Raw genomic sequence first — 24,274 nt, 5'->3', positions numbered from 1 at the left:
CCACCACCTGCCCGCTGATTGGCCTCTGAGCCAGGGGCAAGGCACTGGCGGCTGAGGCTAGTGGCGGCGCGCGGGCGGTTGGTCCAGTTTTCGGGGCTAGCGGCAGGGAAGTCAGGCCTCGGCGCGGTCTGATACTTGGGGCTAGCGGTAGGCATGGCGGGGACCTCCGCCCCCGGCAACAGGAGGCGGAGCGAGCCCCTGGCGCCTCGCTCCGGACCGCCGCCCGGCACCGAGCATCCCCCGAGCAAGCGGGCCCGGGGCTTCTCCGCGGCCGCTGTCCCGGACCCTGACGACCCGTTCGGCGCGCATGGGGACTTCACTGCGGACGACCTGGAGGAGCTTGACACCCTCGCGTCACAGGCCCTGAGCCAGTGTCCAGCTGCGGCTCGGGACGTGTCTAGTGAGTGCTTCTCGCGGCCTTTTTCCCGGAAAGAGTTGCAGACCGCTCCAAATCCCCTTGATGGCTGTGGCTTCGGAACTTCGGGGCCAGCACCTCCCTTTTGCCTTTTTAAAATATGGGAACACCCTGATTTAAGCAACGGCTGTCTTCCAAAAGGTCCTTTGATTTTAGGGGGAAATGCATCATCAAGGTCAAACAGCCGATTTGAAACACAGAAGCTAGGTTAACATTTTATTTTCTAAAGTTTAGGCCACTTCATTCTTGATTCTAAGCAGAGATCCTTGGAACACAGCTGCCACCACTATCACCATCACTACCCATGCATGGGGACCCATTCTGGTGACAAGTTTGAGAGGCTTTAGATCTTATGAAGCCCACTGTCTCCCTTGGGCAGTGTGAGCATGGGAGGAGCCTGACACAGGCAAGAGATGAAATACATTTATTCTTTTATACAATCAGTAAACTGTGCTAGGTGCCCAAACGTGAGGAACTGAGCTGACCTAACAATGAACAAAATACAAAAAGTCTGCCCTTCCTGGAGCTTACATTCTAGTTGAGGAATGAGTGAAGTCTCGGGGACTCCCAGAAAGAGAAAGGTTTTGAGTGCACCTTGCATCTGTACTTGGGTGTCTCAAGGCATCTTAAACTCAACACAGTCATTTCATGGAAACCCAGTCCTCCTTCAGCATTTCTAGCATGGTGCCGGCAAAGCAGACATTCAGACCGTGATGACCAGATATTCCACAAGAAAGTAACCAGAACCACTCTCCATCCAGTGGCACAAGGCGACTCATCCCCTTTTCTTGACTCTACGTCTCATTTCTTTGCAAAGCCTGTCAAGCTTACCTTCTTAATCCATCTCTGGAATCTATCCTGTTTACATCACTTCCGCCAACTGCCCGATGTATGCTACCACAAGTCCTCCCTTGAACAAATAGTCCGCTAAATTGGTTTCCCATTTTCAATCTTGACTCCCTACAAGTGAGGCTTCACATCACATTCTGAGTGATCTTTTCAAAACTCAAATCTGGCTATGTCTTACACAGATATACCTGAACACCCCTAATTTTATTTATTTAGTTAGTTTTTTTTGAGATGGAGTCTCACTCTGTCACCCAGGCTAAAGTGCAATGGTGCTATCTCAGCTCACTGCGACCTCCTCCCGGATACAAGCAATTCTCCTGCCTCAGCCTCCCGAGTAGCCTCAGCCTCCTGAGTAGCTGGGATTGCATGCGCCCACCACCACACCCGGCTAATTTTTATATTTTTAGTAGAGATGGGGTTTCGCCATGTTGGCGAGGCTGGTCTTGAACTCTGGACCTCAGGTGATCTGCCCACCTTGGCCTCCCAAAGTGCTGGGATTACAGGCATGAGCCACTGTGCCTGGCCATGAACACCCCTATTGAAAGCCTTTAATGATTTCCTACTGCTTCTAGTAGAAAGACCAAAATCCTTAACATGGCCTGCAAGGTCCAGCCTGGTTTGGCCCTTTCTCACTCTCTGGGTTCTGGCTACACTAACATTTCTTCATTCTTTTAATTCTTTCTGCTTCCTTACTTTATACATTGCTTTCTTTGTACATTGGGTATACTTTCCATTAATTCATCTCCAGTCATCTGGTTAATTCCTACTTGTCCTTCAGCTCCCAGCTCCTTCCAGTCTTCTTTAGGGAAATGTTCCAATCATCCCACTTAGATCAGATTGCTGTCCTATTACAGGCTTTCCTGTATTTGTTCTCTTTTACAGTTCTTATCACAGTTGTGATTTGACATTGATTTGTGTAATTATTTGTCGAATGTCCTTTAAGCTTTGTGAGTGTAAGGACAGTGTCAATTTTGCTCACCATTATACCTTTAGAGCCTAACATCATGCCTGGCATATTGTTTGTGGTCAGCAATTACTGTTGATAATAAATAGATCACTGAGTTCTAGCCAGTGAAATCTCCACAGCACCTTTCAGGCTTTAGGTGAGACTCTTGGAATTGGGTGAGGAATAGGGAAATAGTGATAGGATCTGTTATTTTATTTATTTATTTATTTATTTATTTTTTTTTTTTTGAGACGGAGTTTCGCTCTTGTTACCCAGGCTGGAGTGCAATGGCACGATCTCGGCTCACCGCAACCTCCGCCTCCTGGATTCAAGCAATTCTCCTGCCTCAGCCTCCTGAGTAGCTGGGATTACAGGCACGCGCCACCATGCCCAGCTAATTTTTTGTATTTTTAGTAGAGACGGGGTTCCACCATGTTGACCAGGATGGTCTCGATCTCTTGACCTCGTGATCCACCCGCCTCGGCCTCCCAAAGTGCTGGGATTACAGGCTTGAGCCACCGCGCCCGGCCAGGATCTGTTATTTTAGAAGATCGTTTATGAGTTTTGCCTGGGCATGGTGGCTCAAGCCTGTAATCCCAGCACTTTGGGAGGCCAAGGCAGGCTGATCACTTTAGGCCAGGAGTTTGAGACCAGACTGGCCAACATGGTGAAATCCCATCTCTACTAAAAATATTAAAATTAGCCAGCCATGGTGGCACATGCCTGTAATCCCAGCTACTCAGGAGGGTAAGGCACGAGAATCGCTTGAAGCTGGAAGGCAGAGGTATCAGTGAGCCAAGATCGCTCCACTGCGCTCCATCCAGCCTTAGCGACAGAGTGAGACTCTGCCTGAGGAAAAAAAAAAAAAAAAGAGACCAGCCTGGCCAACATGGTGAAATCCTATCTCTGCTAAAAATACAAAAATTAGCCAGTAATGGTGGTGGGCACCTATAGTCCCAGCTACTCAGGTTGCTAAGGCGGGAGAATCACTTGAACCCAGGAGGTAGAGGTTGCAGTAAGCCAAGATTTTGCCATTGCACTCCAGCCTAGGAGACAGCAATCGTTTATGAGTTTGAACCATGTTCTTAGGCTGGAAAATACCTGTTACTTAACTAGATCTTTCTCTGCTTTACTCTCAAGAGTAATTTTTCCCAGCACTTTGGGAGGCAACAGCAGGGGAATTACTTAAGCCCAGGAGTTCAAGACCAACCTGGGCAATATAAAGAGACCCTATCTCTACAAAACATTTAAAAATTAGCTGGGCATGGTGGCACGCATCTGTAGTCCCAGCTACACAGGAGGTTAAGGCAAGAGGATCACTTGAACCCAGGGTCGAGGTGGCAGTGAGCAGTGATCGCACCACTGCACTCCAGCCTGGGTGACAGAGCAAGGCCCTATCTCAAAAAAGAAGCTAAAAAAAAAAAAAAAAAAAAAAAAAGAGTGGGTATTTTCAGCATTTTCTGGCAAAAGTGGGAAAATGTTGGGTCCTGAAATGTATATGGAACTGTTTTTTACAGGTGATCATAAAGTCCACAGATTAGATGGCATGTCAAAAAATCCTGCAGGAAAAAACAGAGGAAGTGTTCCAATTAAAGATAATTTTGAATTAGAGGTACTTCAGGCACAATACAAAGAACTTAAAGAAAAGGTAAGTGACACTTAACTTGTGGTTTTTGTAGCTAATTCATTCTGTACAGTAAAATATACAAAAATTGTAAAACAAGTGTTTACATTCATCACTATGACATGGGAAAAGACTAGGGAAAGACAGCCAGAAAGTATAGGCCGAAAGGCAAGAAGAAAAACACTGTATACCAGATCCAAAAAGAGATACAAATTGTTAGGCCACTGAGATGATTTTATAGCATATATCTTCATATGAAGAGCACATCATCATAATGGTTGCTATTTTCATTAGCAGCTTTGCAAGAAAGCAGACACCCTTCATATCACCATCTGTAGGTCCCTAAGAAAACCAGGAACATAATGTGAAATTTTAGTTCTGCAAAGTATGTGACCTGGATTTTTTTTTTTTTTTTGAGACGAAGTCTCTCTCTCTCGTCACCCAGCTTGGAATGCAGTGGCATGACCTCTGCGCACTGCAACCTCTGCCTCCTGGTTTTAAGTGATTCTCATGCCTCAGCCTCCAGATTAGCTGGGACTACAGGTGTACACTACCACGCCCAGCTAATTCTTGTATATTTTTAGTAGAGACAGAGTTTCACTATGTTGGCCAGGCTGGTCTCAAACTCCTGGCCTCAGCCTCCCAAAGTATTGGGATTACAGGCATGAGCTACCACGCCCAGCTGACCCAGATTGTTAATGCCTCTGAGAGCCTAAGGGATCTAGCCAGGCAAGGTGGCTTATGCCTGTAATCCCAGCACTTTGGGAGGCCACAGTGAGAGAATCACTTGAACCCATCAGTTCAAGACCAGCCTGGACAATACAATGAGACCCTATCTCTACAGATAAAAGTAAATATTTGCCAGGCTACTGACACAAGCTTTGTAGTACCAGCTACTCAAGAGGTTGAGATGAGAGGATCACTTGAGTCCAGGAGTTTGAAGTTACATTGAGCTATGATTGTGCCACAGCACTCCAGCCTAGGCAACTCCATCCCCATCCCAGCAAAAACAGTCTGCATGTGTGAGTGACAAGTGTATCCTTAAGCTATCTTGATGAATATCACCTGTCCCATGAACAGGCCTAGCAGACCATGGTGACATCTGGTTGCTGTGGATATATTTTGAGTACTCATTGGTCTGTAGAACGTATTTTTCCTGTGCTTTCTTCATTGCCCCAGCTACATGTTAAAACAAAGTAAATAAGTAATTTTCTCTTACAAACTTTTCACGAGATTAATTTGGGATTTACAGATGAAAGCAATGGAAGAAGAAGTTCTCATTAAGAATGGAGAAATTAAAATTTTACGAGACTCACTACATCAGACAGAATCCATTCTAGAGGAACAGAGAAGATCACATTTTCTTCTTGAGCAGGAGAAAAACCAAGCACTCAGTGACAAAGAAAAAGAATTCTCCAAAAAGGTGACCCAGAGCATTTGTTTTGCACCAGCTTTGCCTGCTCACTGAGTTCCTTTGACCAGGGTCACCTGTAAATCTTCCAGGGAGATTTCAACACTTGTTTGTCTTAAATACTTTCTGCTATCACCTAATTGCCATGCACTCTTCTTCCAGGGTCTAGATATGGTTTGGAAAGGGATTTAGGTGAAACTCTACTGTGCTGTGGTAGTTGGTCTTGGCAGAAATCAATAACTAGCTTAGAATTTCTAGAAATAGGCTTACATTTGGGTTCTTCTGGTAGATCAGAAACTCAACTGACCTAGCTTAGACTAAAAGGAAATGTATTGGCTTCCATATCCAACTCTGGGAAAAAACGGTGTGCTGGGGCCTTGAATGTCTTAAATCTTTCGAGGACATTTTTATTTTCTATGCTATAAACAGACTCTATCCTTATGGTAGAGGATGTGTTCTCCAGAAGCTCCTGGGCTCATTTTATAACTACAGAGCAGAATTAACACTTAGGGCCACATGCAGTGGCTAACACCTGTAATCTAGCATTTTAGGGGGCTGAAGTGAGAGGATCACTTGAGCCAGGAGTTCGAGACCAGCCTGGACAACACAGTGAGATCTCAGCTCTACAAAAAAAAAATAAACAAAATTATCCAGGCATGGTGATATACACCTGTAGTCCCAGCTACTCAGAAGGCTGAGGTGGGAGAATTGCTTGAGCCCGGGAGGTTGAGGCTACAGTGAGCCATGATCATGCCATCACACCCCAGCCTGGGCAACAGAGTGAGACCCTGTCTCAAAAAAAGACTTCGGCTCCCTCTTCTCAAGTTTTAAAATTCTGAGAAAGGCTCTGATTGGTCTAACTTGAGTCAAGTGTCTGTCTCTGGCCAATTGCTATTACCAAAAGCAACCAAAAGCAAAAAGATGACAGCTTCCATTCTAATCAAATAGTCAGAGGTAGGGAAATGATTGGTTTTTTTTTTTTGTTTTTTGTTTTGTTTTGTATTTTGAGACAGGGTCCAGGATTCCACTCTATTGCCCAGGCTGGAGTGTGGTGGTGCAGTTATAGCTCACTGCAGCCTTGACCTCCCAGGCTCAAGCAATCCTCCCACCTCAGCCTGCCGGGGAGCTGGAACTACAGGCACACACCACCAGGCACAGCTAATTTTTAAATTTTGGTACAGACAGGGTATTGCTATGTTCCCCAGGCTGTCTCAAACCCCTGTGCTCAAGCAGTCCTTCCACCTTGGCCTCCCAAACTGCTGGGATTACAGGCATGAGCCACCATCTCAGTCTGTTTCTCCTGGAGAGGAAAATGCTATTCTGGAAAGAAAAACAGTAGGTATCCATTACATACTACAACTTTCCCTCAGCATGTCTCCATGCTTCAATCTCAAGGACCATGGGATATTATTCTCTCATTGTTTCATTCAGCAAACTTAGAAAACCTTAAAATAAGCACTTACCTGTGCCTAACACTAACAGCAATAGTTAATTTCCTATATAAGTGATGAAGAGCAAGGAATTTGCAGTCAGACAAACCAGAGTTTGGATCCAGGCTTCATCAAACATAAGTGGTGACCTCAAGGTAATAATTTAAGCTACATGGCTCATTTCCCTCATCTGTTCCAAAACATAACCAGAAAGGTTGTTGGGAGACTCACACGTTCTTGCACTTACTGTGTCTGGTGTTGGGCGTGGCACAGAGTGTGCTTCGGGAATGATGGCAGTTACTGTCGGCTATAGCACCTGCAGGCCAGAGCAGCAGGTCTCTCCATACTGCGCAGTGTCTTGATAAATATTCCAACTTCTCTGCCCAGACTTTGACAAAGACATGGAATTGTGCACCATTGTGTTCATTAATAGAAGGTCAACATGTTACTGCTGAGATAGGGCACCTTACCAAGTTCTATGCTAGGTATTTTACTTTCATCATTCTACTTAATTCTCCCAACTATGATGAAGATGGGTATTTTCTGTTACAAATAAGCTAAGATTTGGCTGGGCATGGTGGCTCACGCCTGTAATTCAAGCACTTTGGAGGCCAAGGCAGGCGGATCACCTGGGTTGGGAGTTCAAGACCAGCCTGACCAACATGGTGAAACCCCGTTTTTAAAAAAAAAAAAAAAGGTTTAAAAAAAAGAAAAAAATAAATAAACTAAGATTCAAAGAGGTTAAGTAAATGGTGGGCTGGTATTTAATTCTTTTTTTTATTTTTTTATTTTTTTGTAGAGGCAAGGTCTCACTCTTTTGCCCAGGCTGGTCTCAAACTCCTGGACTCAAACAATCCTCCTGCCTTAGCCTCCCAAAGTGCTTGGGATTGCAAGCCTGAGCCACCACACCCAGCCAGGGCTAGTATTTGAACCCTCACAAGCTACCTTTACAATAGAGTACAGTGTCTTTTTAGAGTACTATATTGTCTTTCAGAAAAGAAGGTTAATGTTTGATATTTTAGGACGTTTATATCACAGCAGACTTTCATATGTATTTTTCATTGTTTGTCTTTTACTGGCTTATGATTTTGAAACCCTGAGATATTTTTGTGTATATGAGGGGGCCACTACAAGCATGTTTCTTTTGCCTTCCAGCTCCAATCATTGCAGTCTGAACTCCAGTTTAAAGATGCAGAGATGAATGAATTAAGGACAAAGCTCCAGAGCAGTGAACGAGGAAATAAACTGGCTGCTCCCTCTGTTTCCCATGTCAGGTAATGATGGTGCTGGAGGGATAGTTCAGTTTTGCATTATTTAGTAAAAAACCTGCAAAACAATGTCAGGCTAGTCCTAAATGAAGGCCATTTAGACCCTGCCACCTGGGTAGAGATCTCCTTTTCCTGAAGGATTCAGAGGTGCTTTAGATGAAGTCTGTGTGGTTTGAGGCATCATAGCATAAAAGGCTCATACTCTAGAAATGGTGCCTCTGTATGGGACTCTTATGAACATAATTCCAGGGGACTAGAATGACCGGAAAAATTATCTCCAAATTTTAGGGGTGGACCAGTCTTGACTTTTATGCAATTTGTTTAACTGATTTTGTTGCAAGCATGAGTGTATTTTACTTCCAGCCACTTGGAATATTTTTTCTCTTTTGCTGCCTGGGGACCCTTGTCTCTGGTTTTGAACATTCTGCCAACAGCCCAACAGCCCCATCCTTTGTTGCCAGATGTGCTCTTTTTTTTTTTTTTTTTTTTTTTTTTTTTTTTGAGACAGAGTGTCACCCTGTCATCCAGGGCCGGAGTGTGGTGGTGCAGTCTTGGCTCACCGCAATCTCTACCTCCGGGATTCAAGCAATTCTCTTGTCTCAGCCTCTTGAGTAGCTGGGACAATAGGTACATACCACCATGCCTGGCTAATTTTTGTATTTTTAGTAGAGAGCAGTTTTACGATGTTGGCCAGGCTGGTCTTAAACTCTTGACCTCAGGTGATTAACGTATCTCCACCTCCCAAAGTTCTGAGATTAGAGGCGTGAGCCACCGCACCCGGCCTCGCACCCGGCCTCGTTCTGTTTTTTTGTTTTTGTTTTGATGCTGTGACTTAGATTGTTCCGCTTTTATACAGAGACAGGGTCTCACTATGTTGCCCAAGCTCGTCTTGAACTCCTGGGCTCAAGCAATCCTCCCACCTTGGCCTCTCAAAGTGCTGAGTTACAGACATGAGCCACCATACCTGGCCTCAACTTGTTAATGATCTGTCCTGCCCTATGCCTTCCAGAGATGTCTGGCACTATCAGTATCAGCCTTGAAATTTGGTGTGTGGTGGTGGTGGTGGTGGTGTTATTCTGAGATGGAGTCTCACTGTGTCAGGCTGGAGTGCAGTGGTGTGATCTCAACTCACTGCTATCTCCACCTCCCAAGTTCAAGTGATTCTCCTGCCTCAGCCTCCCAAGTAGCTGGGATTACAGGTATGCACCACCATACCTGACTAATTTTTGTATTTTTACAAAAATAGTAGAGACAGGGTTTCGCCATGGCCAGGCTGGTCTTGAACCCCTGGTTTCAAATGATCCACCAGCCTGGGCCTTCCAAACTACTGGGATTACAAGCATGAGCCACTGCTCCCGAACCAGCCTTGAAATTTGAACAGTGTCAGTCAGGGCATCTTCTCTGGTTTTGAACATTCTGCCACCTCTGCTCATAATGGACAGAGTGTGAAACTAACTCTTCCTGCCCTGCATTGTTCACATAAGACAAGAGAACTGGGGATCCTCTTCACACATCAGTAACAGAAAGGCCTCAGCAGTATATGATCAGATCAGAGGGTTAACACTGCCTCTCTGACATAAAAACATTGGCACTGAGAAGCCATTCGGTTTCTTTTTTTTTTTTTTTTTTTTTGTGACGGAGTTTCGCTCTTGTTACCCAGGCTGGAGTGCAATGGCGCGATCTCGGCTCACCGCAACCTCCGCCTCCTGGGTTCAGGCAACTCTCCTGCCTCAGCCTCCTGAGTAGCTGGGATTACAGGCACGTGCCACCATGCTCAGCTAATTTTTTGTATTTTTACTAGAGATGGGGTTTCACCATGTTGGCCAGGATGGTCTCGATCTCTTGACCTCGTGATCCACCCACCTCGGCCATTGTACTCCAGCCTGGGTAACAAGAGCGAAACTCCGTCTCAAAAAAAAAAGGTAAAATTAGCCAGGCTTGGTGGCAGGCGCCTGTAATCCCAGCTACTTGGAAGGCTAAGGCTGGAGAATCACTTGAACCCAGGAGGTAGAGGTTGCAGTGAGCCAAGATCGCACCACTGCACTCCACCTTGGCCAACAGAGCAAGACTCCATTTCAAGGAAAAAAAAAAAAATGCCGGGCACCGTGGCTCACGCCTGTAATCCCAGCACTTTGAGAGGCTGAGGCAGCAGATTGCCTGAGCTCGGGAGTTCAAAACCAGTCTGGGCAACATGACAAAACCCTGTCTCTACTAAAAATACAAAAAAATTATCTGGGCGTGGTGGCAGGCAACTGTAATCCCAGCTACTTGGGAGACTGCGGTAGGGGAATTGCTTGAACTCAGAAGGCAGAGGTTGCAGTGCGCTGAGATTGTGCCTCTGCACTCCGGCCTGGATGACAGAGCGAGACTCTGTCCCAAAAAACGGAAAAAAAAAATGCCTAGTATTTTGCACTGCTCCCCTGACAAAGAATGGTAGACATATAATAGATAAAACCTTTGGTTAAAACACCTAGACATGAAAAGTTTAAAGTTTGTTAGAAATTTTGTAACCAGGTATTTTGAATGGTTTTAGCAGAATCATTACTTTGCTTTCATAGTCAACTTTTTCCAGTCCTAGGAAAAACCCTTCTGTGGTTATAAAGCCAGAAGCATGTTCTCCACAATTTGGAAAAACATCTTTTCCTACAAAGGAGTCTTTTAGTGCTAACATGTCCCTTCCCCACCCCTGCCAGACAGAGCCAGGATGCAAGCCTCCGGTGGGCAGAGAGGGTAAGTCTATTAGTCATCTATTGTTGTATAACAAACTACCCAAATTTGTGGCTTAAAACAACAATTATTGTTTATTTTCTCCCAAAATCTGTGATCGGCGGTTCTGACAGGACACAGTGGGGACAATCTCTGCAGGGACTGGAATCACTGAAAGTTTATCTTAAGCTGGAGGGCCTGTTTCAAGGTGGCTCACCCACATGGCTGGCAGTGTAACTCTTTGCCACATGGGCCTCTGCACATAGATACAGAGTGTCCTTATAACCTGGTAGTGGCTTCCTCTAAAGATAGCAAATCCAGAGACAGAACCAGGGAGAAGCTATCCTTCTATGGCCTGGCTTCAGAAGTCACACAGCATCATCTCTGCCTCATTCTTTTTTTTTTTTTTTTTGAAACAGTTTCACTCTAGTTGCCCAGGCTGGAGTGCAATGGCATGATCCCGGCTCACTGCAACCCCCGCCTCCCGGGTTCAAGTGATTCTCCTGCCTCAGCCTCCCTGTAGCTGGGATTACAGGCGCCCCCCCCCCACGCCCAGCTAATTTTTGTATTTTTAGTAGAGACAGAGTTTCACTATGTTGGCCAGGCTAGTCTTGAACTCCTGACCTCAGGCGATCCGCCCACCTCAGCTTCCCAAAGTGCTGGGATTACAAGTGTGAGCCACCGCGCCCAGCCTACCTCTGTGACATTCTATTTGTTAGAAGCAAGTCACTGTGTCTGGGCTTCATTCAGGGAGGAGGAAACCAAGCTATACCTTTTGAAAGGAGGCATGTCAAAGCATTCGTGGGCATATTTTTAAAACATCATAGCATCAGTTGGCCATGCCAAAAACATAGCTAGTATGAAGGGACATGTTTTCCTTTTGTAGTCCAGCTTTTGAGTTTTTATAACTCTGTTCAGATTGAGGGGATGCTGCTGTTTTCTAGAGAGAGACAGCCGGGCGCGGTGGCTCAAGCCTGTAATCCCAGCACTTTGGGAGGCCGAGGCGGGTGGATCACGAGGTCGAGAGATCGAGACCAACCTGGTCAACATGGTGAAACCCCGTCTCTACTAAAAACACAAAAAATTAGCTGGGCATGGTGGCGCATGCCTGTAATCCCAGCTACTCAGGAGGCTGAGGCAGGAGAATTGCCTGAACCCGGGAGGCGGAGGTTGCGGTGAGCCGAGATCGCGCCATTGCACTCTAGCCTGGGTAACAAGAGCGAAACTCCGTCTCAAAAAAAAAAAAAAATAATAATAATAATAATAATAGAGAGAGACAATCTAACATCAGTAGGTTTTCAGACTGCTATACCAGTGTATCTTATAAATCAGATACATTGAGCCTCTTCTCACTATCAGCATTTCAAATCCTTGGCCATCATACACTTCTGAGAAACTGCAGCCCACTCACATTTTTAGCATCTAACAACTAAAGGGGCAGTAGTGTTACAAGCAGGCAATTGGCCTAGTAGCCTAGATGTAAGTCCCAGTAATGCTACTTACTGACTTATATGATTTGGCCAAGTCCTTTTGTCTCTGTGCCTCAGTTTCCCCATGTAAAACAGAGCTAATGATAACTCCTTGTAGAGTCACTGAGGAACAAATGGGCTGATGTGTGTAAAGCTCTTAGAACAGTGCCCAGCACATACCAAGCACCATGTCAATGTTAGCGGTTACTGTTTTATCTAATTGCCTAATTTTAATGAGGCAAACAGCTTGATTTTCTTTTCCTTTCCTTGTATGAGTTCCCGTTTTACATGAGGAAGGTAAAAGATGCAAGGGCTCTTGAGCTACTTTGGCTCTTGCTTTGATCCAAGGTCAAAGAAGTAGAACAACTTGTGTTTTAAACTCATTACATGTAAAATTCTGATATGCCTGTGCTTTAGTGCTCCAGTTTTGATTTACATTTTATCTCATTTCAGATAGTAAGAGCCACAGTCTGAGAAGTGACTCCATAAAGCAAGAAAAGGCCCAGAAAACCTTTGTTGACAGCTGGAGGCAGAGATCAGACACTCAAGGTACCAGAATCCCTGCTTCTACTGCAGGGGGCTGCATGGCTCTGAGTGATATGCAAAAGAATTGCCCAGGCCTCTGAGAACCGGCGCCCCAGGCAGTCCTTCAGAGAGTCCAGGGAAGTCAAAGTATGTGCTTAAGCAGAAGACTTTATAAAGTGGAAAGGGCCAAGGGCAGGTAGGTCCCAGAGCCTTCCACACTGACAGGCATCTTCCTGGGCTTAGTGGCAGCTTAGAGGACAGTTGGCATCCAAAGAATCCTTACTGTTTCCTTCTGAGGCCACAGAAAAGATGTCCCATGTCGGAACCTTCTAGAGCCACCTTGTCTTCTGCAGGTTCCATTTTGATAAACCTGCTCCTGAAGCAGCCTTTGATCCCAGGGTCATCCCTAAGTCTTTGCCACCTCCTGAGTAGTTGTTCTGAGTCTCCTGCTGGCACCTCCCTGCAGCCACCAGGGTTTGGCAGGTAAGCATAAGACTCCTGGAAAGCTTATTTGGGACGGAGCTTCCTGGAAGCAAGTTCCTTTCTGGCCCTGGCCAGCCTGGGAAGTCTGGGGGATGGGCAGGGAGCCGGGAGAATGTGGCAGGCAGGCTGTTGGGGGCCCTCGACCTTGTCTCCGTCCCACACTTACATATTTTTCTTTTGTGTTTGTTGCCAGTACTTTGGCTGGAACGTTAGGCCTCAGGACCACAGGTTCTCATGATGGGTCATTTTCCCTCTCAGCCCTGAGAGAAGCACAGAACCTGGCATTCACTGGACTGAATCTGGTTGCCAGGAATGAAAGCTCACATGATGGAGACGAAGCAGAGGGAGGCAGAAGGGCCTTCCCACTCTGCCAGCTTCCTGGGGCTGTGCATTTCCTCCCCCTTGTACAGTTCTTCATCGGCTTACACTGCCAGGCCCTGCAGGACTTGGCAGCTGCTAAGAGAAGCGGAGCACCTGGGGACTCACCGACACATTCCTCCTGCGTGAGCTCTGGGGTAGAGACCAACCCTGAGGACTCATTGTGCATCCTGGAAGGCTTCTCTGTGACTGCACTTAGCATTCTTCAGCACCTGGTGTGCCACAGCGGAGCAGTCGTCTGCCTATTACTGTCAGAAGTGGGGCCAGATTCTGCTGCTGGGGAAGGAAACAAGAGCCTGGTTCACAGGCATAGTGATGGAGATATGACCTCAGCCCCAGTGGAGGTTGCTGATGACCAAGGACAGCACCCTCTGCTGAAGATGCTTCTTCACCTGTTGGCTTTCTCTTCTGCAGCAGCAGGTCACTTTCAAGCCAGTGTCCTGAGCCAGTGCCTTAAGGTTTTGGTGAAATTAGCCGAAAACACTTCCTCTGATTTCTTGCCCAGGTATAAAGCAGCACAGGAGTCACAATGCTTTGTGGGTCTCACCTGACCTCCTTTTTTTTTTTTTTTTTTTTTTTTGAGACAGTTTCGCTCTTGTTACCCAGGCTGGAGTGCAATGGCGCGATCTCAGCTCACCACAACCTCCGCCTCCTGGGTTCAGGCAATTCTCCTGCCTCAGCCTCCTGAGTAGCTGGGATTACAGGCACGCACCACCATGCCCAGCTAATTTTTTGTATTTTTAGTAGAGATGGGGTTTCACCGTGTTGACCAGGATGGTCTCGATTTCTTGACCTCGTGATCCACCCGCCTCAGCCTCCCAAAGTGCTGGGATTACAGGCTTGAGCCACCGCACCCGGCACTAGTTAGTTTTAAGGCTTGGTTCAGGGAGTTCTGAAGTGATGGGAAGTGGGGTCAACCGTTGGGAGAACCAAAGAAGTGGTTTATTTGGTTTAATTCTGCCTCTCAACAACAGGTAAGCAAAAGACACACATGATTAAAGGAGGCTGCTAACCTCTGTGGAGGAGGGTCCTGCCCCAGGACAAGGGCTGAGCCAAGTGGCCTCTGAACCTGACAAGTGGGTCAGGTGAAGACCACATAACACAAGCACATTGAAGTTTAGTGAGTTCCCTATGGAAGCAGAGGATGTAGGAAGGGTTCCCTAAGGAATCCTAAGCAGAGGATTTAGTGGGTTCCCTAAGGAAGCAGAGGCCCACAGGCTGACCTTGTGGGGAGTGTCTGCCTGATATTGTGCCCATCTTTAGCATGTGTCTAGGGTGGCCTGTTCCGCTTAAGGCTTGTGGGAAGTAGTAGTACAGTGAACCTAGGGAATGAACACTGTGATCATAAATTCCTCCCTTGGGATTCCAAAGCCACAAGACTGGAAGAACTGTGAACACAGCCAGCCCACCCCCTCATTCAGTAATCCAGTCTCCCTCTCAGCATTCCACCAAGAGGCCAGTTTCTATGTTGGAATAAGTCTACTGGCTGGATGTATCTTAAATCATCTCATCTCTGAGCTCAGCACTGCTGTTTTCTAGATCCCAGTTTTCACCCAAATATTTTTGATTGGTCTGGCCTATGCTAAATGTGGTGCTCAGAGCTGGACACAGCACCACAGTGTAATGTGGGCAGTGGGGTCGGGCAGACCCAGCACTCAAGTGCCCATCAGGGGACCAACTCATAGTGGCTGGTTTTGTTGTTGTTGTTGTTGTTATTGTTGTTGCTTGAGATGAAGTTTCACTCTTGTTGCCCAGGATGGAGTGCAGTGGCGTGATCTCAGCTCACTGCAACCTTCACTTCCCAGGTTCAAGCAATTATACTGCCTCTGCCTCGGCCTCTCAAGAACCTGGGATTACAGGTGCCCACCACCATTCCCGGCTAATTTTGTGTATTTTTAATAAGGACAGGGTTTCGCCATATTGGCCAGGCTGGTCTTGAATGCCTGACCTCAGGTTATCCACCCACCTTGGTCTCCCAAAGTGCTGAGATTATAGGCATGAGCCACCTCACCCAGCCTTGGTTGTTTAATGTTTGTTAAGTGAATGAATCCCAAGCTGGGCACAGTGGCTTTTGCTTGTAATCCCAGCATTTTGGGAGGCCAAGGTAGGGAGGATCACTTGAGCCCAGGAGTTTGAGACCAGCGTGGGCAAAAAAGCAAGACTCCATCTTTACAGTTTTGTTTTGTTTTTTTTTAATTAGCCAGGCATGGTGGCAGTGAGCTATGACCTGCATAAAATTTCATTTAGATCAGGCACAGTGGCTCACACCTGTAACATCAGCACTTTGAGAGGCCAAGGCAGGTGAATCACGAGGTCAGGAGTTCAAAACCAGCCTGGCCAAAATGGTAAAACCCCATGTCTACTAAAAATAATTTTTAAAAAAATCAGCTGGGCATGGTGGCACGTGCCTGTAATTCCAGCTACTCAGGAAGCTAAGGCAGGAGAATTGCTTGAACCCAGGAGGCGAAGGGTGCAGTGAGCCAAGATCACACCACTGCATTCCAGCCTGGGCTACAGAGCAAGACTACATATCAAAACAAATTTTTTTTTTTTTTTCCATTTAAAAAGGTTCTTATGCTATCCAAAAATAACTTGGAAACCACTGTGTTGTATATAAGGGTGGATTTTCCTTGCAGATACCCTCTGCAAGTGGTAGATATTGGGCCTCTTACAGCCCAATAATGAAACCAGGTAACAACCAGGTTAAATTCCAGTTTCTCACAAAGGTCTGCACACCCTGGCAACTAAAAAGCATTGAACTTTTTGTCTGCTATGCAGGATTTGCTCTAAAGTGAGTTCACCCCACACAGTGAGACCTTGCTTCCTAAGGACATACCGAGGGATATCTTTACCTTATGTGCCCAGAAACTGCAGATGTCTGTAGGGGTACATACCTGGCCAGACCCCATAGACTTGCCCTTCTCCCCACCCACCAGGCCAGTCCATCATGCTCCTCCAGGCTATGTAAGTTGAGCAAACAGCAGCAGTTGCCTTGCAGCCTGGCTTCTTGAGAATAGTTTTCCCTTTGACCCTGAGACATGGGGCAGTGTGCCTGGAACCCCTCCCTCCTGCACAGCCCACAGTAGGCACATTATACCACTGGCAGCAGATGTGCTTTCTAACAGGTAGAAAAAATGGTCTTCTTTGCTTGTGAGAGTTCTCATAAGATCCAACCACAGCCAGGGCCATGTTTGTCACTCCTGGAGCCTTGGCTGGTCTTTCTCTGGGCAGAGAACATTTCTCTCGCACCTAAGTTAGGACCTGCATCCCTGTTTGGGAACATGTGGAAGCCAGGCATCCCAGGTTCAGGAAGTCATCCCACTTCCTGGGTGATGCTACGCCAGACGAGGGCCTGCCCTGCAGTGAGACTGCCCAGTTGTTAACATGAAACAAGTTTCATGGCAAGTAAGCCGGGGTCAGCCCAGCACTGAAACCCAAGTCTGCCTGCACCAACTCTCTTCTTCCTACTGCCTTGCTCAGTTTCCTGCTACCTCTGGTGGAATGTGAGGGGAGGATATGCTCTAAAGTGACTTGGGGTTGGGGAGTGTCACATCTCTCTGAGTCCCTGTCTTTTAGGTTCCAATGTGTGTTCCAAGTGCTGCCAAAGTGCCTCAGCCCAGAGACACCCCTGCCTAGCGTGCTGCTAGCTGTTGAGCTCCTTTCCCTTCTGGCGGACCATGAAGAGCTGGTGCCTCAGCTCTGTTCCCATTCAGGTAAAGCAGGGCAGGTTGGGCATCTGGACTGCTCCTGCAGATCAGGGGAGGGGTTGGGGTGGGGACAGGGTCAAGGGCCTCGGATGGCTTCTGCAGCGTGTCGCCCAGGCTCTGCCTGAGAAAGGGCACCCTGAGAGACAGGTGGGCTGTCCTTTTCAGAAGGCTGCCTCCTGCTGCTGCTGTACCTGTACATCACATCACGGCCTGACAGAGTGGCCTCGGAGACACAGTGGCTCGAGCTAGAACAAGAGGTAAAAACTTCAGAGCCCCTTCTGGACACTGTCCCCAACCCCATCCCATCCTAAGAACCGACAGAATCTCCTTTCTTTCCTCTGGGGAGAAAGGGAGCTTTAATTCATTTTAGTAACAAGAGTTTATCAAGCAGCGAAAGAGGTAAACTCAGTTTGGGGTCTGTGTATTACACAGATGCAATCCAGGTGGGACTTGGCAGAGTTGCCTGATGACTGATCCTGTCCTGGCTTTGGGGGCTGGGGGCAGGTGGGTTGCTGGTGAGACATGGGTGCTCGTCCTGAGTGTGGCCTGGGAAGGTCCCACACCACTTCTTGGACCCCATTTGTGCAGACAAGCAGTTGCTGAAGCAATTGAACTCTTGGAGAAGCTTGAGAAAACCTTTGTGGGGACTAGTCTCCTTCTGCCCAGGATGGAACCAATCTGTTCTTGTTCTAGGTGGTGTGGCTCCTGGCTAAGCTTGGTGTGCAGAGCCCCTTGCCCCCAGTCACTGGCTCCAACTGCCAGTGTAATGTGGAGGTGAGTGGGCAGGGGCCAACAGCTGGCAGCTCTGTGGGTGGTAAGGGGCCCTGTGCAAGGACTATAGGCCCCACTGCAAACCCCCTCACCTGAGGTGGTAAGGCTGAGCAGATTGTCAGGGTGCAGGCCATGGTGACACCAGACCGTCTGAGCCCCCTCTCTCCCAGGTGGTCAGAGCGCTCACGGTGATGTTGCACAGACAGTGGCTGACAGTGCGGAGGGCAGGGGGGCCCCCAAGGACCGACCAGCAAAGGCGGACAGTGCGCTGTCTGCGGGACACGGTGCTGCTGCTGCACGGCCTGTCCCAGAAGGACAAGCTCTTCATGATGCACTGCGTGGAGGTCCTGCATCAGTATGACCAGGTGATGCCGGGGGTCAGCATGCTCATCCGAGGGCTTCCTGACGTGACCGACTGTGAAGGTGAGCCTGCCAGAGGCCCTCCCGCCCAGCCCCCATGGCTTCTCCCTGGGATTCCCCAATGAGTCAGCTTCCTGGGCCCCTCCCACTGCAGCTTTTTCTGGCACTGGGGCCATTTTCTTTATCTTCCTGCCCCAGTTCTTCTCCAAGCATATTGGACGGCCTTTTGCTCCTATCTGTTGAATGTGCCTGGCAGAGCCATGGTTTTTCTGGAAATACCCATGTCTGAATTGCCTTTGTATCACTTTGTTTGCAGTAGCTGAGGGAGCAAGGCCTGGGTATGGAAGGGACTGGTTAGTTCCTGTGGACATTGTGGGAGAAGAGGTGGGACCTGCCTGAGGCCCTGGCACCTTCGGGCCCTCACCATGGAACCCTCTCCTTTTTGTGTCAGAGGCAGCCCTGGACGACCTCTGTGCCGCAGAGACCGATGTGGACGACCCCGAGATGGAGTGTGGCTGAGGCCGCGAGCATCCAGCCACATGGTGGCGCCAGCACCACTCCTTTCCTCACCACATCAACCGATTAAAGCGGTGCCCGGCAGGAACTGCCCAGAGAACTGGCCGGCCTTGTTTTCCTGAGTCTGATCTGTTTGGCAGAGAGGGAGGGGTGAAGCGGGACTGCGACCCTGAGAGGCTAGGATCCTTCTTCCTGTCCCGGCTGCCGCTGAGCCCCAGTCCCCATGGTAACTGATCTGCCTTGAGGAAGGAGCCCTGCCCGGCATGTGGAATTGTCCTGAGTCATTGCTTTGGGCTGGAGCCATGGGAAGAAACCATTGTGTGGGAGGGAAAGAGGTGGTCCTTGGCCCAAGCCCAAACCAGGAAAGCATGGGAAAGTGGGACTCAGGTGGCCACCAAAGGGCCCAGGCAGGGGCTCCGAGCAGTGTGTAAGACGCAGAGCTGGCCTGGCGCCACTGCCCTGGTCCTTCCACCTGCCTGTCACTGGTGTGAGGGCCCTGGTGCATTGTGCCACCAGCAGGCCACAGCTGTGGATATGGGAAGGCCTCTGGGGTCTTCAGGGGCAGGGGGTGTCTAGGGGGATGGATGTTGGTGAGGGACAGGCCAGGCAGGCTGATGAGCAGGGCGGGCCTGTCTCACGTGGCCCTGTGGGCGGGCCCATGTTGTTTCACTTCCCGCCACTGCTGCCAGTGAGAGCTGAGGGAGAGTGCAGCCGAGTCACTGCTGCCTGCCTGCTGTGGTGAGTGTGACCCCCAAGGGGATGGGACAGTGCAAGAAGGCCATGGGTTCCCCCACCCCAGGCTAAGGGGGCACTAGGGGAGGGACCAAATCTTGTGAAGAGGGAGCTCGCTCTCGGACAGTCCAATGTGCTGATCGCACTAAGGAAACCACCCCACCCTCTCCAACTTCCTGCCTGAAAATGGGCCCTGACAGGGCAGGATTGTCCAAGGAAGGCTGAGATGTGCTTCTGCCTACCCCTACCCCACTCCATCCCCTTCAGATCTTAACACTGGGCACTTACCCACCCCATGCTCCTCCCCAGGCTCAGCGGCAGGTACCTACCCAACCATGGGCTCGCAGGCCCTGCCCCTGAGGCCCATGCAGACCCTCATCTTCTTCGACATGGAGGCCACTGGTTTGCCTTTCTCCCAGCCCAAGGTCACGGAGCTGTGCCTGCTGGCTGTCCACAGATGTGCCCTGGAGAACCCCCCTACGTCTCAGGGGCCACCTCCCATAGTTCCTCCACCACCACGTGTGGTGGACAAGCTTTCCCTGTGTGTGGCTCCCGGGAAGACCTGCAGCCCTGCAGCCATCGAGATCACAGGTCTGAGCGCAGCTGTGCTGGCAGCACATGGGCGTCAGTGTTTTGATGACAACCTGGCCAACCTGCTTCTAGCCTTCCTGCAGCGCCAGCCACAGCCCTGGTGCCTGGTGGCACACAATGGGGACCGCTACGACTTCCCCCTACTCCAAGCAGAGCTGGCTATGCTGGGCCTCACCAGTGCTCTGGATGGTGCCTTCTGTGTAGATAGCATCACTGCACTGAAGGCCCTGGAACGAGCGGGCAGCCCCTCAGAGCACGGCCCAAGGAAGAGCTACAGCCTGGGCAGCATCTACACACGCCTGTATGGGAAGCCCCCTCCGGACTCACACACGGCTGAGGGCGATGTCCTGGCCCTGCTCAGTATCTGTCAGTGGAGACCACAGGCCCTGCTGCGGTGGGTGGATGCTCATGCCAAGCCCTTCAGCACCATCAGGCCCATGTATGAGGTCACAGCCTCTGCTAGGACCAAGCCAAGACCATCTGCCGTCACAGCCACTCTACACCTGGCCACAACCAGCAACGCTAGTCCCAGCCTTGAAGGGAGCAGGAGACCCAAGGATCTTCCTCCAGTGAAGGACTCTGAAGCCCCACCTAGGGAGGGGCTGCTGGTCCCACTGGGTTTGCTGGCTGTCCTGACCTTGGCAGTAGCCACATTGTATGGACTATTCCTGGCCGCACCTGGGGAGTAGGTCAAGAAGGAAAATCTGAAGAATAAAGATCCCCGCCATAGCACTGAGTGGTCACTTGCCTCCTACCCTTCTTGGCAGCCCAGACCGCTGCCCACACCCAGGTTCCTGGGGAGGAGGGCATAGTGTTTGTCTCTCACTTTCTGTAGCAGGATGGTCAACTATCTGAGACAGATGAAAGTAGGGAAAACGGCCGGGCGCGGTGGCTCAAGCCTGTAATTGCAGCACTTTGGGAGGCCGAGGCAGGTGGATCACGAGGTCAAGAGATCGAGACCATCCTGGTCAACATGGTCTCTACTAAAAATACAAAAAAATTAGCTGGGCATGGTGGCACGTGCCTGTAATCCCAGCTACTCAGGAGGCTGAGGCAGGAGAATTGCTTGAACCCAGGAGGCGGAGGTTGCGGTGAGCCGAGATCGCACCATTGCACTCCAGCCTGGGTAACGAGCGAAACTCCGTCTCATCTCAAAAAAAAAAGAGAAAAAGAAAGTAGGGAAAACACAGAGAAGCCCAAATGGTGGATGGAAACAGTACAGCCTGATTCCAATCCCAGCAGCCAAGGCCAGAAGAAAGGGGGCAGCAACTCCAAACGATTGCATTTATTATAAACACAGGTGCAGATCCTAGACTCTCAGAAACACAACAGATACGAAGCTAAGACAGCTCTGGTGAAACTAGTAGACGAAGAGGAACACCGAGGTATTCATGTCTGGGCCAGAGCTGCCATCCAGCACCCCACACCCCACCTTTGGTCCAGGTGGCCGGTTGGCCAGGTGTCCCTGCTGCCAGAACACACTGGACTGGGGTACAGGAGTTGCATATTCCATGAGCTGGTGTCAGGGGAAGCAGGGACTCTCACAGTTGCCAGGTTGTCCCTCTCCTCCGAGCCAATTTCCCTCCACAACCCAGGGGTTTCAGCCTCATATCACTATCATGTTCAAAACAGAAAACAGGCAAAATGTTTGGCTAAAATAAAACGAAAACTGCAGCGAAGAGACCTGAGTGTGCTGGTGGACAGGCTGCCCTGCTCACCTGCAGGAAGGGCAGGGCCAGCGAGGGCGGGAGAGCTCCCTGTGGGCAGCTAGGCTGTGTGTGCCATGTGGCCCTCCGGTGGTCCCAGGGAGGACACAGGGTGTCAGGTAGTAGGACTCTGCCGGAGGTGTTCTGGCATCAAGAGGCTGCCTGACCCCTAATGGGCATGACACAGGCCCCAGGGAGCAATGGACATCTGCCGAGAGGATCAAAGCCCAACTTGGTCAGATCTCAAGCTTCACCTGCATCAGGTTTCTGACGCTGCAAAGGGTACCTCCAACTCTGGGGACAAGCCATGGCCTCGAGCAGCAGCTGGCTACACTGCTGAAACCAGGACACGTCTGCATCATACAGCTGCTTCATCCTGGTGTGATAGGCCATACTTGGTCACCCTAGGGTAAGCTGGAAAAGAACTCCAGATGTGCCCTGGAGAGCCCCCCACCTCTGAGGGGCCACCTCACAGGGTACCCCCACCACCCCATTCTTTGAGTTTGGCTTGAGATTTTTAAGAAGCATAATTTCAGGTGAGGAAGACAGCAAAGTCTGGTCCCAGCCCACTCTGGCAAGGATTGTTCTTCCCCTCGTCAGCATGAGAGAAAGCCACATATACAGGCAGGACACACACAGCACGCATGGGGCGTAGGGAACCGTGCCTGCACACCACTCATACACACACAACAAAACCAAGTAGCAGCCAGAGAGGCCAGGGCATGCTCAGAGGGCCGCCTTCGGGGCATCCATGTAGGCCGGGTTGTAAGGAGGCTGGCTGGCAGAGTAGGGTGCCGCTGCTCCTCCTGAAAGCAGAGAGGACCCTGGTTGGCTGTGAGCATGGTGGGCTGCCATGTGAGTGGCAGGCAAGCAGAAAGGAGCAGAGGCCTATTCAGCGATGTATTCTGGGATGGGTGCCTGAGGGGTGCTGGCAGGGACTCAGGAATTCAGGCAGGGCTAGAGTGGGCAGGGGCACTCACCAGCCAGGGTCTCGTGGTAGGCCGGCGGGCCCATTGGCTGGGCTGGGTAAGGCGGTGGGTACTGCATTGGGTAGGGTGCTGCTGGCATCCCTGGCTGAGGGGGCATGGCGTGGTAGCCCTGGTAGCTCGGTCCAGGGTAGCTGGGCGGCACACTTGGAGGCTGAGGGTAAGGGGCATGCACCACAGTGGTGGACGTGGTGGTGGTGACAACCGCTGCAAAGAGAATTCCAGTCAGGACCCTCCTCCACCTCCCTAGGTCTTGAGGGCCAGGCTTGCCACCCATCCCTCCAGCTTAGCCAAAGTAGGGCCTGGTCAACTCCCCTTGCCACCCGAAGGGGTCAGTGGGGCAGGGTGGGCATGCTTACGACGCGGTCGGCGGCACGTCTTGTACAGGCAGCAGCAGGAGCAGGTGAAACAGACGATGATAGTGACGACAGACAGCACAAAGATGGTCAGGCCAACGGCCAAAGTCGCTCCGAACCTGCCAAAGACCTGGATGTGACCCGGAGCCCCTCCCGAGACTAGCATCCACACTCCACCCGCTCCCAAGCACACCCTTCTTGTCAGAAGGGGTCTGAGCAATGCAGATACAGCTACTCCCTTGTCAGTGGCCTGCACCTGTTTCAGTGTGCTTCCTCGTGTATAAACTGGGGTATGTGCGAGTCTCTGTAACCGTCTCACCCTGGGTCTGACCCACTTGTCCCACCCTCAGAGGCTTGGGAGGGGGTTCTTCAAGCCCCACCCACAAACACATACATCTATTATGTGCACCGCACAACCAAGCTGATCAGCACATGGGCATTGGACATATGCCACAAGCCAGGCACTGTGATTTCAGCCAAAAAACTTAACAGTGAGCAAGACAGCCAGCCCTGGCCTCTGGGAGCCCACAGTCCAGTGTAGGAGGAGGCAGACAGTGAAGATAAAATGGCTCAGGAAGCACGAGGTGAAGAGATGGAGAAGCCCCAGGAGGGCAGAGGCCAGTGTGGCCAAAACAGCAGGCCCCCAGTGGTCCCTGAGGCCACTCCACGACAGCCCTAGGGCAGGGAGGCTGGCCCCCAAGTGATGAGGACAGCTGCCTCTGCCTGCAAGCTTGCTGTGTGCCATGCACTGTGGCAGGGGTCACACAAACCCCTGGGTCCCCCACCTCTGACCTACACGGCCCTTTCCACAGGTGAGAGGGCCAAGAGCCAAGGGGCGGACACGAAGGCCTGCGGCAGGAGACCAGAGCGCTTGCCCTTTGAGAAGGCGGGCCCTGAGCCGGGACATTCACCAAAACTGATTTCCAAACGCAGACAGAGGCCCTTCCTAGCCGCCCTGCCCAGGCCAAGCTTCATTCTTTTGTTTTCTATTTTTTTTTTTTTTTAAGGAGTCTTGCTCTTTAGCCCGGGATGGAGTACAATGGCG

At 50.0% G+C, this 24,274-nt stretch overlaps 3 protein-coding genes across 9 annotated transcripts in view; 2 read left to right on the top strand and 1 right to left on the bottom strand.

The window, feature by feature from the left end:
• The first annotated feature begins 25 nt into the window (after positions 1–25).
• On the top strand, positions 26–18,961 carry ATRIP (ATR interacting protein). 4 transcript variants are annotated; one of them, XM_074403905.1, is made up of 13 exons: positions 26–400; positions 3,728–3,858; positions 5,087–5,257; positions 7,831–7,949; positions 10,516–10,673; positions 12,572–12,667; positions 12,997–13,126; positions 13,320–14,009; positions 17,081–17,217; positions 17,380–17,468; positions 17,905–17,985; positions 18,153–18,405; positions 18,794–18,961. In XM_074403905.1, exons 1-13 carry the CDS (start codon positions 154–156, stop codon positions 18,859–18,861), a joined length of 2,370 nt encoding a protein of 789 aa, XP_074260006.1. In that variant the 5' UTR covers positions 26–153; the 3' UTR covers positions 18,862–18,961. The 4 variants fall into 4 exon arrangements, with proteins under 4 accessions (XP_074260006.1, XP_010335365.3, XP_074260007.1 ...); XM_010337063.3 differs by having other exon boundaries at positions 17,377–17,468; XM_074403906.1 differs by lacking the exon at positions 5,087–5,257 and having other exon boundaries at positions 17,377–17,468.
• An 89-nt stretch (positions 18,962–19,050) lies between these two features.
• TREX1 (three prime repair exonuclease 1) lies at positions 19,051–21,372 on the top strand. Its single transcript, XM_010337062.3, has 2 exons — positions 19,051–19,596; positions 19,900–21,372. The coding sequence occupies exon 2, from the start codon at positions 19,926–19,928 to the stop codon at positions 20,868–20,870; it is 945 nt and encodes a 314-aa protein (XP_010335364.1). The 5' UTR covers positions 19,051–19,596; positions 19,900–19,925; the 3' UTR covers positions 20,871–21,372.
• A 79-nt stretch (positions 21,373–21,451) lies between these two features.
• Positions 21,452–24,274, bottom strand: part of SHISA5 (shisa family member 5) — a 41,215-nt gene continuing 38,392 nt past the window's right edge. For all 4 annotated transcript variants that reach the window (XM_074403909.1, XM_039477603.2, XM_074403908.1 and 1 more), the window contains 3 exons: positions 23,233–23,348; positions 22,868–23,080; positions 21,452–22,693 (listed from right to left, as the gene is read on the bottom strand). In XM_074403909.1, the coding sequence (XP_074260010.1) occupies positions 22,614–22,693; positions 22,868–23,080; positions 23,233–23,348 (409 nt within the window). In that variant the 3' untranslated portion in view covers positions 21,452–22,613. The remainder of the gene's footprint in view (positions 22,694–22,867; positions 23,081–23,232; positions 23,349–24,274) is intronic.

This window comes from Saimiri boliviensis, chromosome 8 (assembly GCF_048565385.1).
Source record: "Saimiri boliviensis isolate mSaiBol1 chromosome 8, mSaiBol1.pri, whole genome shotgun sequence".
In the NCBI taxonomy this organism is placed as follows: Eukaryota; Metazoa; Chordata; class Mammalia; order Primates; family Cebidae; genus Saimiri; species Saimiri boliviensis.
Note: the sequence above shows the minus strand (reverse complement) of the source record. Positions and strands in the feature narration are given on the sequence as shown.